The sequence below is a fragment of the Cyprinus carpio genome, chromosome B7 (assembly GCF_018340385.1).
Source record: "Cyprinus carpio isolate SPL01 chromosome B7, ASM1834038v1, whole genome shotgun sequence".
NCBI lineage: Eukaryota > Metazoa > Chordata > Actinopteri > Cypriniformes > Cyprinidae > Cyprinus > Cyprinus carpio.
In genome coordinates, this window is record NC_056603.1 from 24,341,415 (window position 1) to 24,357,163 (window position 15,749).

The window sequence follows — 15,749 nt, forward strand, 5'->3', positions numbered from 1 at the left end:
GAAAACCAGGCTTTAGTATAACTATTTATATATAAACTAACGATGAGGCAATAATAATAGGTTCAAATAAAATATCAAAACCAAGTAATTACATGGTTCTATGAACAACACTGTTAAAATATACAATGTAATATGCCTATACATAATATGAACAAATACCTGCAGAGGGCGCCAACGGCCTGGTGACGCTTCACTTTACAGCGTGATTAAAAGATGTTTAAACCCATTAAATTTTTATATTTGGCTACATGCAAACTCATGCCATTTATTGTACATCGAGATTTCAAAATAAAAGTTTATATTTAGACATAGGTTGATGTATTCTCCCGTGTTGGCAAAGGTTTATAAATTATTTACATTACAAATCTAGTCAGATAATGCATACTGTTTTCCCAGATGAACGTTAAGCAATTCAAATTCACAGCATATGCAGAAGAAGAGTTTAGCCCCTTTTTCACATACAGTCTTTACTGGTAAATTACTGGTAAGTTACCATTAAGAGATCATGTGTGAACAGGACCTTTTCAAAAATCCCAGTTAATTTGATCTGGCAATCATGTCATTCTTGTGGAGATGACATGATTACTCTGAGCTGTTTACAGAGCTGGTTATTTTTGTAAATATGCGCTAGATGGACATCATTGACCATTGCGCCTCACAGCTTTTTCAATGAGTCGGGCTTCTCCATTCATCATGGCTGCCAGGTTTTCAATCAAAACCCGCCCAATTACTTTTTGGCGGGGTTCCTGGGTTAAATTAGCATTTCAGGGGCTAAATATTGCGTTATTGATGTCATTTCAACCCACGGACATGAAAAACAACCCATGGCAACAGTGTTAAAGTAGCCTAATTCCGCTTGAAAATCGTGGACTTGGCAACACTGGCGGCACCTGCGGGTTTTGTGTTTATAAGAGCAAAAAATTCTGATTGGCTAGTAATGTTAGTTAGGTTTGGTTGAGAGTGAAAGCTGTGATCCTCCTCTCATAACATTGGTAGGCGAACTCATGGACTCGAAAGTGATATTAACAAGTTTTTTTTTTTTTTTTTAATGTAGGGTTTGTTTGTTTTTTGCAGCCAAACACTGAACACTGGAGATCTGGCACAGAGCCCTGTATAAATCATACCTTCCAGAGGTCCTGTGGACATTTCTGCAGTACCATGGTGGAGAACTCCAGAATTCTGACAATGATGGAGCATTTGTTGTAGTTGTACTGCTCTGTCTCACGAGGGCTGAAGTGTGACTGACCGGCATTACCCATTCTGAAGCAAGCCCTTGCAGCCTGAACGTCCTGCATGGACAACTCCGTAAGAAAGAAACGGAGCGCTGGCAAAAAGCTGGACTTGTCACTAGTGCCTAGATGAGGAGAGGAATGGGAGACAGACAGTATTAGCCTTAATTTAACAGTTACAGATCATTTCATGGATATAGAATTTTAGCCATTTCTTGATGTGGATTCACCCACCCAGGATCCTCTGGGGTTGCATACAGCGCAGGTTTGTGAAGGTGTTATAGCAGTCAAGAGCAGCCAGCAGCAGATCCATCCATTGTAAGGTGCCTCTGATGCTAAAGGGGGCTTCAACCTCTCTCAAAGTAGGCTGGGAGAGTAAACCGCCTCCCTCTAAACACGAAATGAGAAATCCTGGACCACGCTGCTTCACCTGTTCATCCAGCCATGCTGCAGGAGAAGCATGACCTGACAAAAAAAAAAGAAAACACTGCGTATGCATATAGAAATAAAGCTGCAAGTCACAAAGAAAATGTTTTGATTTTCCTAATAATCTTAATGGTAATTTTGATATTAATTTCTGATGCAATCCCAGTGTTAGAGGTACAAAGTGACCTAAATAACATCCATGCAAAAATTCAAAGACAATTCTACAGATTTTTTTTATGAACAAGCTTTTCTAGACCACTGTATTTTCTTCATTATAAATTTCCTGGCAATACCTGGCAACAGAGGCACAAACTCGTAGAAGAGCTCCATGCTTTTGTGTCGGCATTCAGTCTGCGGTCTTCCACACTGGGTCAGCAGCCACATGACTACATCTGACAAGCACACTGACTGATCTGGAGGGAAACCTCTGAAAGTAGAAAATACAGGTCTGTCAGCTAGCGACACAAAATGTTTACGCTTTAACCTTACTCACATTACTCATTTGATTTTTAAATGAAGTTTGTAAGGATGATATCAAAACCAAATGTACGTGTACCTAGGTATACGTCTCTTTGAATTCTTATTGAGCGAGTCTGCCTTGTGTTTAATGATTCTCTTCAGATGATCCAGGGAGCTACAACACTGCTGGACAGTTCCTGCATAGACAATAACAATATGAAAGCCAAGATAAAAGTCATGACCATCAAACAAGATGTCTTGATAATGAAAACAGTAGTTTAGTTTCTTACCCAGGGATTTTTCATCAAAGTGGGCCAGAGCTAGACTCTCAACAAACACCACCAGCACCTCAAAGACAAACTGCTCCACCAAAGAGCTCTCTTCTCTGAGAAACAAAACAATATTTGGATCAACACTGCATAAAATTTGCATTCACTACAGACAGATTTCTTACATTTACTCAAGATGGCATAGACCATATTGCTGAAATGTTACAGTATATTTAGCCCATCTAATGAGACCACTGACCTGAATTGCCTGTACATGCTGTTAAAGGCAAGCGCAGCTCCAAGCCTCTTGAAGACATTGGGGTGTAAGGCCAGGCTGTAGATACGTTTGAAGAGAGATTTTATGTTGGCTGGGCTCTTTTCCTGCTGTTTGGGGGTTGTCTGTTTAATGGACCATTTGACAAATTCCTGGATACAAGTGCCACTGAAGTCTCTGAGGGTGCTGTCTAACGGATCCACAATGCCATCCTGTGCGTCACAATAATACAAGTATTTGTGTTTAAAGTAAAGGTTTAAACACAAATTTAGAGGTGTAATTACAGACATCTGGCTCAATTTAAAATAAAATAATGTTTTTCTACTAGGGGGTTTACTCACGAAAATGGCCTCCAGCACTGCCACTGTGTCTTGGCTCTCAAACTTTCTGTTGTTGGTGAACCAGTGGATAAGCTGCATTACCAGAGGTTCAAAGAGCTGCCTTGTCACCTGAAGAAGTACTAAAGTTTCAATGTTTGGCAAACTTACACATGACTGTAACAGAGACTGATGAAAGAGGACAAAATGTACATATTAAACCATGAACTTGAAGTGGTTTTTAACCCAGGGACCTCAGCAAACCTCAAAATTACTTGAAGTTACTTAAAGTAAATCACTAATTCATTCATTCATTTTTTTAAAGTTTTTTTTAACAATTAAACAACAATGTAAATAACTTAAAAATGTAAAAATTAAAAGTGCACATTATGCGTAAACAGAAATTCATTCATTCATTATTGAAACATCCTAGATACAGTGAATTAAAAAGTTTGAAAATAAGTCATCATTACAGGAGAAAAACAGAGGAAATATCTTGGCCTACATGGGCAACCTTGGATGCAAAAGGGTTGAGAACCACTGGTTTACAGTGTCTGATGTAGGACAAAAACTGTTCATCACATTTAAAGAGCACATATAAGGTAAAAGACCTGGTCAACGTCACAGGCCAAGCGTAGAAGAACAGGAAAGACTTTTCTGTGAAGATTGTACATGGGAGGAGCAGACTTGTCGTCTTCTGTCATCTGGGCTCCTTTACCCACAATGTATATGACCAGACTATGCAGAAGCTCACACGCTGCCACCTACACACCAAACAGAGTGATCCGTTTTAGCCTAAATTTATTGGGTTAATAAATAAAATGTTAATGAACCTAATCAACAATGACAAGAAAACTAGATAAGATGACTGAGGACTATGATTACTTTAGTCTGTCTGTCACTGGAGGACAGTGCAAGCTCTGTGACCCGTGGCAGGAAGGAGTCCAGGTAGATCACAGGCTTCATGTCTTTAAAAGGCACGGGAAATCTCAGCCTCTTCTCACAGTCCCATGCTACAAAACGCTTCATCATGTCCTCCGCAGAAACAGCTGGGTTGGATAAGAGAAAACTTTAAAAAGAGCTAATTTTTGAGCAAGATAAAGCAAAAACAAGCAAACTAAGTTAACGGGTAGTGGCTGATTAAGAAAGCCAATGATTACTTTATTTAAAAGGAGCAGAAACAAAACAACCTGTCACAAGGCTCCTATTGAGCTGTCCTCCCAAGTGTCCAAGCAGACGGACCACCCTGCGTCTCACAGCAGCAATCGGAGACTCATCTCCCTAACGAAGACCACAGGAACATCAGGAAACTGCTCTCAATGTGCTCAATTAACCATCGCTATAGACAAGCTATTGCATGCATGCAGTTATGTTATTTCATCTCTGAAACAATTCAATTAACAAAACAGACAGAATTCTAAACATGGCAAACAAATCAATCTTATTACCACAGAAAAGTGTTTTGATTTCTTCAGAAGCCTCATCATGACTTTTCCATAACTTTTTGAACTTCCCGTGGACACAAATGTCACTTGCATATTGTCATCATCTTTTTCTAATGGGATGATTAAAAAGAAATAAAAATTCAAAAATGACTTCTGAATTCCATAATAATCAATGACCCTTAGATATATTCAAAAGCAAGTTTATAATAGTAAACAGTGAACATTTCTTTGACAGTACAGTATTTAGGAAATACATGATGAGATTATGAATAACTGACCAGAGTTAGTGGTTGTTTTGAGGTAGCCATCTAAATGTGGCAGTATGTCTGCGTAGTGTGGCTGCATGATGGCAGCAGGAATAAGAGAAGACCAGGACTCCAGAGCATCCAGCGCGGCTGTAGCTAAAGGAGCATGACTCAAACCTAGCCGCAGAGCAGCCTGCAACCAAAACAATGAAAACAGATGATGATATTCCATTCCATAATAACATCATGTTTCAGTTGGTTTCTGAATGACTTCAGAATGTGATACCTAGCTGCCGTTAATTAAAAAAGTATCACAGAATTGGCTTTCATTTTCTAACCTGCAGAGCGGGGATATATGCCTTGATATCCAGAGCCACCATGTCAGGATGAAGAGAGAGGATGAACATCAGACAGGCAGCCAGGAGCTCATCTTTATATTGTTTCATACGCACACAAACCTGAGGAAATGACAAAAACTTTTCATCATCACATACAACCATATGAACAAAACTTTTAGAAAAAAAAAAAAAATCCTTTAAGAATGAAACAAAACTCACTGCAATGTTCAAGCATCCAACACAGAAATAAAGTGGCAAAAAGAGTTAAAAATGCACCTCCTTTCCAAACTTTGCAAGCAGCGAAAAACAGGCATTCTCCATGGTTGAGCCACCGCCAACACTTTTCGACTCTTGTTTTAGGTCCTATAAATTAGAGATGGTTTATGACTGGTTTTGACATTAAATTGAGACATTAACATGTTAGAAAGTGTATACCTGAAAATAGTGGATTTTCTTGGCAATTCCCATAGAAAGGGAGAGGAGCTTATAAAAGCCGCTGACCAGAGGGAAACGTATCGATTGCAGAATAAGCTCGTGACACAGGGGGTACATCCACTGGGCAAAATACTCAGGATTCCTTGAAGGCAATAATTCACTATAAAAAGAAAACAAAAATCTTATGTATGCAATTTCATGCAAAAATAGCGCAAATAAGAGTGTGGTTTTGTTTGATTTCTGACTTTTCCAGTGAAAAAGAGAGTTTTGACACCTGCAAAAGTCAACCAAGTTGATAAAGGCAATGAAGTCTTTGGGTTTGTTGGGCATAAGGTTTGCTGTGGGGTCAGATGAGGGCATAAATTCAGAACTTGCATCACTCTGTGCCAAAGAAAAAGTAGAAATATTTCACTCAACTGGGCAAATTACTCATTCTCAAATTTCAACTAATGCTCGGTTTCTTTAACCATCCACATTTTTACTATTCCTTCAAGGTGCAGCACTGCAGCGGTACCTCCTCAGCTGCATTGACTTTCTGTACTGAAAGATCAAGTTTCTCCAAAATCTTCATGACTGACTGCACCAGTGCATCATATAAATGTCGGTTTGTGTCTCTTAGGTTGTAGTTCTTGGCAGCTGGAGCTCCATCCATGAATCCTGTGTCCTAAAAACACAGCAAATTAAATTAGCAAAGACATTAGATTAAACTTTCAAAACAAAATTACCAGAGTACGCATAAAACAATTTTTATGATTAAAGGGTCACATTCTAACCAAATAACATATTTGTAAAGTAGTAACATAAACTATTACCTTTACTAACACCACTACATAAAAAATATTAATAATAATAATAATAATAATAGGGTCAATTTGTGTCAACTCAACCAGAGCTCCCCGGCACAAATTTTTGATTTTGCTAATATTTTTTCTGAAGAAAGATAAACCTGTTTAGTGATGAAAGCCAAAATATTAAATGTCATGAATGAATATTTACTGAGTAATCCACTTTTTTTTGTAGATGAGGGTCAAAATAGCAATTTTTCGCAGAGATTGGTAGGTTTAGGATGACTCATGCTGCAGATGCTCTCTCTCGTGGCAGGGTGTCACAGGGAGATTGGAGTCTACATTCAGACGTCGTGCAGATGATATGGAGAACAAACGGGACTGCTGCGGTGGATGTGTTTGCAGACAGTCACACGTCTCACTGTCCTTGTTGGTTTTCCCTGATGGACGAACCAGGATCTCTGGATCTGCCGAACAGACTAGACCTATTGAGTCAGTTAGATGGGAGAGTCTGGCACCCACATACAGACCGGGTGAAACTGTGGGTGTGGCCTCTGGGCCCACTGGGCCTCTCTTGAAGTGTACACAGAGGGCCAGGGACACTGTTTTGAATGCGCGTGCTGTGTCTACACGCAAGTTGTATTCATGTATATGAAAGGTATTCTGTGATTGGTGTTCTAGCTGTGATATTGAACCAATACAGTGTTTAGTGGGATGCATTTTAGATTTCTTGCAACATCTTTTGGAGCTTGGACGTTCTGCATCTACACTTATGGTGTATGTTATCAATGAGGCTTTGTCAGCTCACCGGTCCGAGTTTGGTGCTTCTTCACTTGAGTCTGACCAGCTGATTTTTGCTTTCTTGAAAGGAGCTAATCGTCTTTGTCCTTCACGGGCGGTCCGGAGTCCGACATGGGATTTAAATATCAGCCCCCATTCGAGACAATTTTGGAGTCAGACATTAAGTGGCTGTCATTCAAGACTGCATTTCTCTTGGCAATTACAACAGCAAAGCGTGTGAGTGAACTCCATGCATTGTCTGTGAGTGCACCCTGTTTGCGCAGGAGTGCTGACTTTAGTAGTGTCTCATTGTGGCCTAATCTGGCATTTTTACCCAAGATCTTGTCTCCACATTTTATGAACACTCCTATTGTGTTGGTTGCACTGCCATCAGATCAAGATGAGAGGGAGGTCATTCCACAATTTAGGGCCTGCTCGAGAAAAAGCTCTATCACCTCTATGTTTATATCTTGTCCTGGTAGTGCAAAGCAGATGTTGATATGATGCACGGTGATATACGGTGATATAATGAGACACAGAGGAGACCGTTGACAAAGGAATTGTTGAATAAAGTCATTATTTTTGTTTTCTTCGCTTACAAAAAGTGTTTCCGTCACTTCATATAACCCAGATTGCACGTCTGATGGCAGATGGAGTATTCTGATGACTTTCATACCTTTTATGGACCTTGACACTGTTATTTACTTGGCAGTCTATGGGACAGTCACAGGCCTCCCGGTTTTCATCCAAAATATCTTAAATTGTGTTCTGAAGACAAGCTTTTACAGGTTTGGAACGACATGTGGGTAAGTGATTAATGACAAAATTTTCATTTTGGGGTGGAGTATCCCCCCCAATCCTTATCCATAAATAAATAAATAAGCCCAGACAACAGCCTATAATGCTGAATTATTTAAATTCCTATATAGTCAAATACAAGTAAAATAAGTTGATACAACAATTAAATAATGCATTCAATATTTTGAAATGTTTAGATTTAATTTAATAAATACATCGTTTAAGTTTTATCCAACAAAAACTTAGTTTTGTTAGTCTGAATTTAATCTGAATAATTTAATGCACAGCTCTATTTTGACATCGGCTCGTCAGAGGATTCATTCCATTGCCACTGTCAATCATAGCAATGACTCGTGGCATGATTTAACAGGTTCACTCGTGTAAATTTAACATTAACATTTCGTTATGTAGTGAAACCGAGCAAAGGGCGCTCCCCTTACTGCACAGTACAGTTGACCGGAAATGACTGAGCTGGCTCATCTAAAACCAGGAAGTAATCGTGCATATGGTCAATTTAACGATTTATCCCAGGAGCCATATTGAGATCCCAATATCTCTGGAACCAACCCATTAAGATGGCAAAAGAAAAGTTTGTTAAGAGCCAAAATCTAAAAGAACATGAAGATATCTTTAATACTTGAGTTACAAGCCTGCAAACTTTGGAGAAAAAAAGTGCTCTTTTCCCATTTTTGAACGGTCACCACTGACACATAATGCAACAAAGATCACCAAAGTCAACAGATTTTACAAATAGACCTACCAATCTCTGTGTAAAAGTAACATTATGATGCTGCCATCTTTCTGAAGTCATTTTTAGCCCCCTGTAATTTGGCTCTAAATCTCAGATGCCATTTTGACCCCCCTCTACAAAATAGTATAAAGAGTAAATATTTTGGATTTCATCACTATACATGTTTATCTTTCTTTAGAAAAAATATTAGCAAAATCAAAAATTTGAGCTGGTGAAGTTGCTGAAATTTGGTTGATTTGACATGGAATGACCCAAAAATAAGTTCTTACTTTAAGGTTTTCACAGTCCAGAAGCCCCTTAAAGAGGTCCAAGTAGTCCTTAGAGGAAGGAACTTTCCATTTCCCAGAGCGCACCAGGGTGGAGTCCTCCTCAGTTTGAGAAGCACCTGAAGGAATGTTGTGCTCCTAATGGGCAGATGAATATTATGATATCATGATAATCACAATATGAACAGAAAAGCAAAAGACCAACACTTACGTCTGACTGAGGAACTGGCTTAGAGCACACTCTGATCAGGCCTTGGTGAACTGTTGTTGAAGAAATGAAGAGCGTGAACACCATGAACACTAGTAAATCTAACTATGAATCAGACCAGCCAAAGCTAACCTCCATTTCATCCTTACCCACAGAGCTAGTGAAACTCCAGAGGACTGGACCTCGAACTGCCATGGCAACAAACACCTTGATGATGGAGCGGCAGGTGGCATACTGCATTCTCGGGCTGTACTGAGGGAAGCTGTCCATCTGAACCACAAGGAGGCGCTCTAGCACAGGAGTGTACACTTCAGGGATCTGCATCCAGTCACAGAAATTACATTAGAATCTGTTAGGTGAAAACAGGTGAACTACAGAGTGAAGAAAGGCAACAGCAACAAATATTTAAAAACTGCCTATATTCACTTGACTCTATGACATGAGACGCTTGAAACTAAATTTCTGGGGTATTAAAATGATGACCAGACCTATAAGGTGCAGTAGCATAGAACAGAGGACTAAAAACTGACTTACATGCTAAATGTTTATTTAAAATGCTAATTTATCAACATTTTTAATGGATTAGATCGAGCATTGCACAGCTCACAGTAAAGGAGATGTATCATACCCGGTCAAGGTGTACCAGAACACTAGCTATGGAGTCGAGGAAGCTTGGCAGCTGGTAGACATTGTCATCATCCCGGTCAGTCTCAGTCAGATACATCTGCTTGCACCGCTGAATCAGCTCTGTATACATCAGATCTACATCCTGAGGGCACACCACCTTACACGGCTAAAGGCAAACAAACACAGAATACAGTTAAAACTAGAAACATAAAATAGAGAAAACTAGAATAGTGTAATATAATTTGACTTCCTGAGAGACATTGATTATAGACTATTGTTAGTATTCTGTTAAAATGTACAAACTGCAGCAAACAGGCCATATCCTCTGATAGCAATGGACAGTTCTTTATTAGTGGATTCCATGGTCCTGATGATAGCACAGAACTTCTGCATGAAGTACTTCAGCTTGCTCTTGTGCAACTCGATGTTCTCTGCCACAAGAGTGGCTACCTTTACGACAGTGAGAGGAAAGGTTTGATAAGATGTCATCATAACCAAGTTAAACATCCCGCAAAAAAATAAAAAAAAAATAAAAAAAAGAGAAAAGAAAACATTTATACATTGAATAATCAATAAACAGAAAATACCTGTTTTAGGAAAGACTCTAGTGCTGTGTAACTACTCTTTTTCAGCTCTGCATTTATATGTACACAATGTTTGGACATAACATCAAAGATAGACATATAATGATCCATGAGACAACTGCCGAACTGGCTGGAATGCTTAGCAAACAGTTTGAGACCGGCTGTCAAAGAGTAAAAAAAACAATGAATAAGCTAAACATGGGATGCACTGCATAAAATGACATGACGATATCAAATTCCACTCACCAAAGATGACTGCATATCGTTTCATATCAGTCTAGAGATGCAAAGAAGGAAGAAATGTATGTATTTGGGAGCCCTGAACAGAAAATGTGACATGTACTACACAAAAAGGCTAATCTAACAACATTTATTAATCCTACCTGTGGACAGATTGCCTTCAGTGCATAATCAAATATTTCTTTTGACGTAACTGGGTCTGTTTAAAGAAAAGCAGTGAGGATATTCATTCAGTAACAGTAGGATGAGACCAGTTCAGGACAGTAAATCTACACATTCCCACCTTCTTCCATTGATTTGGTGAAGTTCACCATCAGAGCTGTGATTCCTTTCAGGCATCCAGCAACAACAGGAAGCTTTGGTTCCTTTGTAGTCGATGTCATCTGAAAACCATTGATTTTAGCACTTCTATACATACATATAAGATCACTTTTCCATATGCTGATAGGACATCTTTACCTGTCCTTTCAGTTCACCCAGGTATGCCTTGTAGAGTTTGTCAGAGTTGTTGACCATCTCACTGGGGTGCACTTCACCAAGTACTCCGAGAAGTTCATAAATGCAACCCAGTACTGTTGGTAGGGAATTTTGTATTTCAATAACGCATACAGTATGTGCTAACGGTTTTGTTTGTATTCTGACATGCAACTAAAAATACATCATATTAAAATGAATAATGACAACGGCAACATATTTTTGCTATAACAGAAAATTAAATAAGACAATAATTAGCCTCAACTTGCCTGTATCAGGTATCTTACTCTTCTGAGATAACTCTCCATAAAATTTGTTGAACATATCACCAACTCTGAGATCCTGGGTGATGCTGGAGTCTTTTGTGAGATACAGTATCTAGAGAGATTTTTGGGATGTGTTAAGACTATTTGTCTGTAAATATCAAAATATCTCATTAGCACAGGTCCTCTATCTCCAAGTCTGAGGTATAATGATATTTAATGATGAGAAAATCAAATCTTTCTCCTTGCAGACCTTAAGTCAATTGGCTACAAGTCTAAGTTAAATCTCGAGTGCATGTTACAGCACACGGTAGATCAACAGAACTTACTTTGATTAGAAGATCTAAAGCAGGGTTTCGGCACTTTGCAGCTTTGTCCTTTGTGTAGACAACAATACAAATGTCCTATCCATGCAGAGAAAATAAGCTAGTGTTACAAATGTAAGATGTAAATTCAGTCAACCTTTAAAAGGCACATTAAAACATGACACCAACCCAGAAAGAAATCTGCCAACTACTGTTTTAATGTACTGTACCTTAAGTTCGACTGCATAGTTCTTCTCCCATCCTCGGACAATGACTGAGATTCTCTCCAGAAATGTCCCTAAAAAATTCAGAATGTCCACTCTTGTATCCCGCAGCTGTGGAGAAAGTTTTTTTTTAATAACTTTATAATAAATGTGTATGATGTCAGGAGGATTTAACATACATCATTACTTGAATTTGCCTGTAAACACCTCTTACCATTTCATTAGAGAGAGACTTTCGGAGAAACATAAGCAATCCCTCTTCCTTTGCAAAAAGCAAAGACGTCTGTAAAACTGAAAATATATTCATATTGATATTTCAAGATCAACTTTACTGATTACTGTATGCATATACCTATATACATCAATGATGATTTTATATGCACACTTTTTTTTGTTGTGAAGGACAACGCTGTTATTTTCAGCCAAAAGGTGATTTTTACTTTAGGTTACATCTTTATACGAGTTTATGAGCATGCAGCTGCCAATCCTAGATAATATACATGAACCGAGATAACATTAGTTTTCAAATCTCTGTCGATCTGCTGCTGCATGCGCCCCATTAATCTTATTTTGCTTAACTATCCATAAAAGTAATGAATAATTATATTTTATATTTTGCATAAACACAACGCAATGCTTTTTGCATGAAGTTCTTACCCAGTTCATTCTCATTCTTAGTTATCATGCATTCCTGCCCCAAGTCTCCAATAATGTCATGGCAGACTATAGCAGCGTTCCTGCTCTCTGTGTCTCCAAGGAACGAATGAAGCTTTAGGAGATAACCCTGGATCCCTCCCACAGTGGAAGTATCAGAAGACATCATTTGTCTCTGTTGCTTACATCCGAGACGAATAAAAGTTGACTAAGAGCTTATGTAAGGCAAGTGAGTTTGCGTCAAGGCGGCAAAACAGAACAACACGATCACACGTGAACGCGCTCACTTCCTGCTTGAACCGCACGTCACTCTGGAAGAACAATAACTCATGTAACCGCTTGATGACGCTGTTTGCTCGCCATCAGATTCTGTTCCCGCCATGCTGCATCTGTACACGGTGCAGAATTGTTTTGAAGCTCTTGGGCAAACCAGCGTAAATCATTTGGGCCCAACACATAACTAGCAAGTGACATTGACAGCCTTGCTTTCTCCATTCTAAGATTTAGGGAAGTCTTGTCAAGATAGTACTGTTAATGCTGGAAGACTCTAAACCCTGTACTTTAACTCTACTATCTACAGTGCATAAAAAACCCTTTTTAACCTTATAGTGTCTATAGTGCAAAAAAATTCCTACTTTAACCACATACTATTAGTGCAAAAATAACCCTACAGAACCCTGTACTATCAACAGTGAAAAAAGCTTACTTAACCCTATACTATCAGTACAAATCTAATCCCACCTAGAACTGTAATATGTACAGTGAAAAAAATAATAACTCAACCTAACTTTATATTCCATGGGTCACCAGACTCGGTTCTGGAGGGCCAGTGTCCTGCAGAGTTTAGCTCCAACCCTAATTAAACAAACCTGAAGCAGCTAATCAGTGTCTTACTAGGTATACTTGAAACTGTCCCTGCATGCCAATGTGCATACTATCCACCCTATCTGCACTAAATAGTATTGAAAATTACTAATATCACATAGAATTTAGGATGGATAGTATGCACATTGGGATGCAGGCTTTGTGTTGAGGCAAGTTGGAGCTCCTCCGGGATCAGGTTTGGTAACCCCTACAGTGCAGAAAATAACCCTTCCTCACTCTACACTTCAGAGCAAAAAATAACTATACTTAGCCCTATCTATGGATTTGGTTTTGTATTTATTATTATTATTGTTAACTGAATTGGTAGAAACTCTATCAATCTGTCTGTCTATCACCAGAGGGACATAATTTACATTCTGAGCCAAAAAGGGGCAGTATATGATCAAGAATGAAAGTGTATGATAAAGAATTTGATAAAGGTGAAGACTTGATATTATTTATAAGATTAAACTTATAGTAATAAGACTGCTGATATAACAATTATTTATAGGGATGGTTAAAGACAGTACTCAGTAGGAGTTGGTTTTACAGTAGAGGTACAGTACAGAGTGGGTTTCAGTATAAAACATCTGATTGCTTGAGAGCATGTATTCTGAGACAGTTAAGATAATGACTTAAATGTTGGTTAAACAAACATTAAATTAAAACTATGCTAACTGACATATAGTAAAAAGCCAGAGAATTTGCACTGACCAGCCTGCAGCCCTTATTATACTCTTGTAAACACTCAAATTCTCCAATAGTCTACAGTAGATGTTGGTCCATGAAAAGATGGGAGAAAGTTTGGAGTGAATGGACTAAAGGTAGTGAAAGTCTATTATTTCCACGCATACACTGTCACCCGAGCAAGATAATACATGATAAACATGTACGACTGTGATCTTAATGTATAAAGGTATAGTTATATTTATTGTGCATTGTATTCAAATCTGTTTCTGCTAATAATCTCAGATGCATGTGTATGCTTAATATTTCCTGTATAATTATTCAAATAGCCTTCAGAAAAATGACATTGTTTTTAAATTTCATTTTATTCTCTGAATTTGAAGACAAGAGAAATGAAACAATGAATATCATTTGATTTTTTTTTTTTATTGGATAGTTTTTTTGTTTGCATCTAACATTTGAAATCATTTCTTAATGCTGTGAAATTTAATAGTACGGCCAACAATGATTCCAAGATAAAAACAAAAATGTTTAATAGAGCCAGGAAGTGAGAAAATTGGTCCACAAGTTCTTCTAGTCATCCTGGCTATTCCACGAGTCGTCTTGGCTCATTCTTGTGAAAAAATAATACACAATAATTATTTTACCTCAAATGTATTTGTTTAGATGATTATGAGTGGAGAGAGAGAAACGAAAACTGAGACTTGCCTGCTTCAGTATTTCATCTCTTGAGTTGAAAGGATTCTCTGTGCCATCACCGGATCCAAATCCAGATCCTGACAGATCCTTTTCCACCCGTGACTAATAATTAAAGCAGAGAAATCAAATGCTGTGTTCTGCTTTGAATCTCAGAACACAGTAGCCTAGATCAAACATTTACTCAAAAAACCTAAATGAAATAAATTATCTAAAGGTTATGCCGTTATCTGACATGGCTGGACACAGTATAGGGTACATCACCTCATACTTCCATTTCCCATCATGATATACCCAACCTCCAGAACGCTGAGAGAGAAAAAAGAGCAAGAAAAAACATATCTTAAACATAAACATGTATAATAAGCAGCATTACTACTAAGTTAATTTTCATAAACGTTTGTCATGTTTTGTTTGACTCTCAGCAAAAAAAAAAAAAAAAAAAATATATATATATAAAATGTAATATTGCTATTTTACCATATTACTAATATGGCAATATTAATATTGCAAGAAAAGTTATCATCTCACCTTTGCGCGTTTGACCTCATATGTCAAGACTCCTTGTATAAAGATGAAAAGAAGTAAAATTTCAGTCAAATGTAGGGTTGATTTTTGCTTCATTGCACCAGGATAACTAGAGCCTAAACACTAGAGCTATCTGCTTCTACTGAGAGTGAGGAGGAAGTTACACAGCAATATTTATACTGAACCTTCATATAAAGTCATATGCATTTGCAATAATGACAAAATGTGCATGTTCCTGATAAGAAAAATGTTGCAAATGAAAGAGATAAGCATATGGTTTAAAAACTTTGGTAAGACACTTCCGTTTAATGAAATGAACACTATATATTCACTATACATATATTATCAAGCACAACTTATTTTGGTATAGTTATTGTCTTTGTATAGTATTATTCACCTGAAATGAACGTGTGGTGTACTGAATTATGTTCATAATTTGTTTTTAGAATGTTTATTTGAAAATTGTTGAATTAAGGATCATTTGCCAACAAGTAGAATTATATGTATTAGTATTACCTACATTATATTAGGTCCTGTGATGAATGACATCTGATCTGGGGCTTCATCACCAGACTTGA

At 37.9% G+C, this 15,749-nt stretch overlaps 1 protein-coding gene and 1 long non-coding RNA gene across 2 annotated transcripts in view; both read right to left on the bottom strand.

Annotated features, from left to right (window-relative positions):
- prkdc (protein kinase, DNA-activated, catalytic subunit) overlaps window positions 1-12,716 on the bottom strand; it is a 30,926-nt gene extending 18,210 nt beyond the window's left edge. Inside the window, exons 1-32 of the mRNA XM_042728075.1 lie at window positions 12,400-12,716; window positions 11,957-12,033; window positions 11,749-11,853; window positions 11,543-11,617; window positions 11,220-11,328; window positions 10,936-11,048; window positions 10,760-10,859; window positions 10,620-10,675; window positions 10,483-10,513; window positions 10,240-10,397; window positions 9,956-10,102; window positions 9,654-9,818; window positions 9,175-9,343; window positions 9,029-9,078; window positions 8,821-8,955; window positions 5,952-6,101; window positions 5,712-5,818; window positions 5,438-5,597; window positions 5,279-5,365; window positions 5,003-5,122; window positions 4,698-4,857; window positions 4,423-4,529; window positions 4,165-4,255; window positions 3,860-4,023; window positions 3,586-3,738; window positions 2,999-3,106; window positions 2,643-2,869; window positions 2,405-2,499; window positions 2,212-2,311; window positions 1,949-2,082; window positions 1,464-1,694; window positions 1,125-1,354 (exon numbers count right to left, since the gene is read on the bottom strand). Coding sequence (XP_042584009.1) covers window positions 1,125-1,354; window positions 1,464-1,694; window positions 1,949-2,082; window positions 2,212-2,311; window positions 2,405-2,499; window positions 2,643-2,869; window positions 2,999-3,106; window positions 3,586-3,738; window positions 3,860-4,023; window positions 4,165-4,255; window positions 4,423-4,529; window positions 4,698-4,857; window positions 5,003-5,122; window positions 5,279-5,365; window positions 5,438-5,597; window positions 5,712-5,818; window positions 5,952-6,101; window positions 8,821-8,955; window positions 9,029-9,078; window positions 9,175-9,343; window positions 9,654-9,818; window positions 9,956-10,102; window positions 10,240-10,397; window positions 10,483-10,513; window positions 10,620-10,675; window positions 10,760-10,859; window positions 10,936-11,048; window positions 11,220-11,328; window positions 11,543-11,617; window positions 11,749-11,853; window positions 11,957-12,033; window positions 12,400-12,565 — 4,080 coding nt within the window. The 5' untranslated portion in view covers window positions 12,566-12,716. The remainder of the gene's footprint in view (window positions 1-1,124; window positions 1,355-1,463; window positions 1,695-1,948; window positions 2,083-2,211; window positions 2,312-2,404; window positions 2,500-2,642; window positions 2,870-2,998; window positions 3,107-3,585; window positions 3,739-3,859; window positions 4,024-4,164; window positions 4,256-4,422; window positions 4,530-4,697; window positions 4,858-5,002; window positions 5,123-5,278; window positions 5,366-5,437; window positions 5,598-5,711; window positions 5,819-5,951; window positions 6,102-8,820; window positions 8,956-9,028; window positions 9,079-9,174; window positions 9,344-9,653; window positions 9,819-9,955; window positions 10,103-10,239; window positions 10,398-10,482; window positions 10,514-10,619; window positions 10,676-10,759; window positions 10,860-10,935; window positions 11,049-11,219; window positions 11,329-11,542; window positions 11,618-11,748; window positions 11,854-11,956; window positions 12,034-12,399) is intronic.
- A 1,636-nt stretch (window positions 12,717-14,352) lies between these two features.
- Window positions 14,353-15,340, bottom strand: LOC109093421. Its single transcript, XR_002018390.2, has 4 exons — window positions 15,175-15,340; window positions 14,908-14,952; window positions 14,656-14,748; window positions 14,353-14,560 (listed from the first exon to the last, which is right to left on the bottom strand). It is a non-coding gene; the product is annotated as an uncharacterized LOC109093421 (long non-coding RNA).
- Window positions 15,341-15,749: the final 409 nt, after the last annotated feature.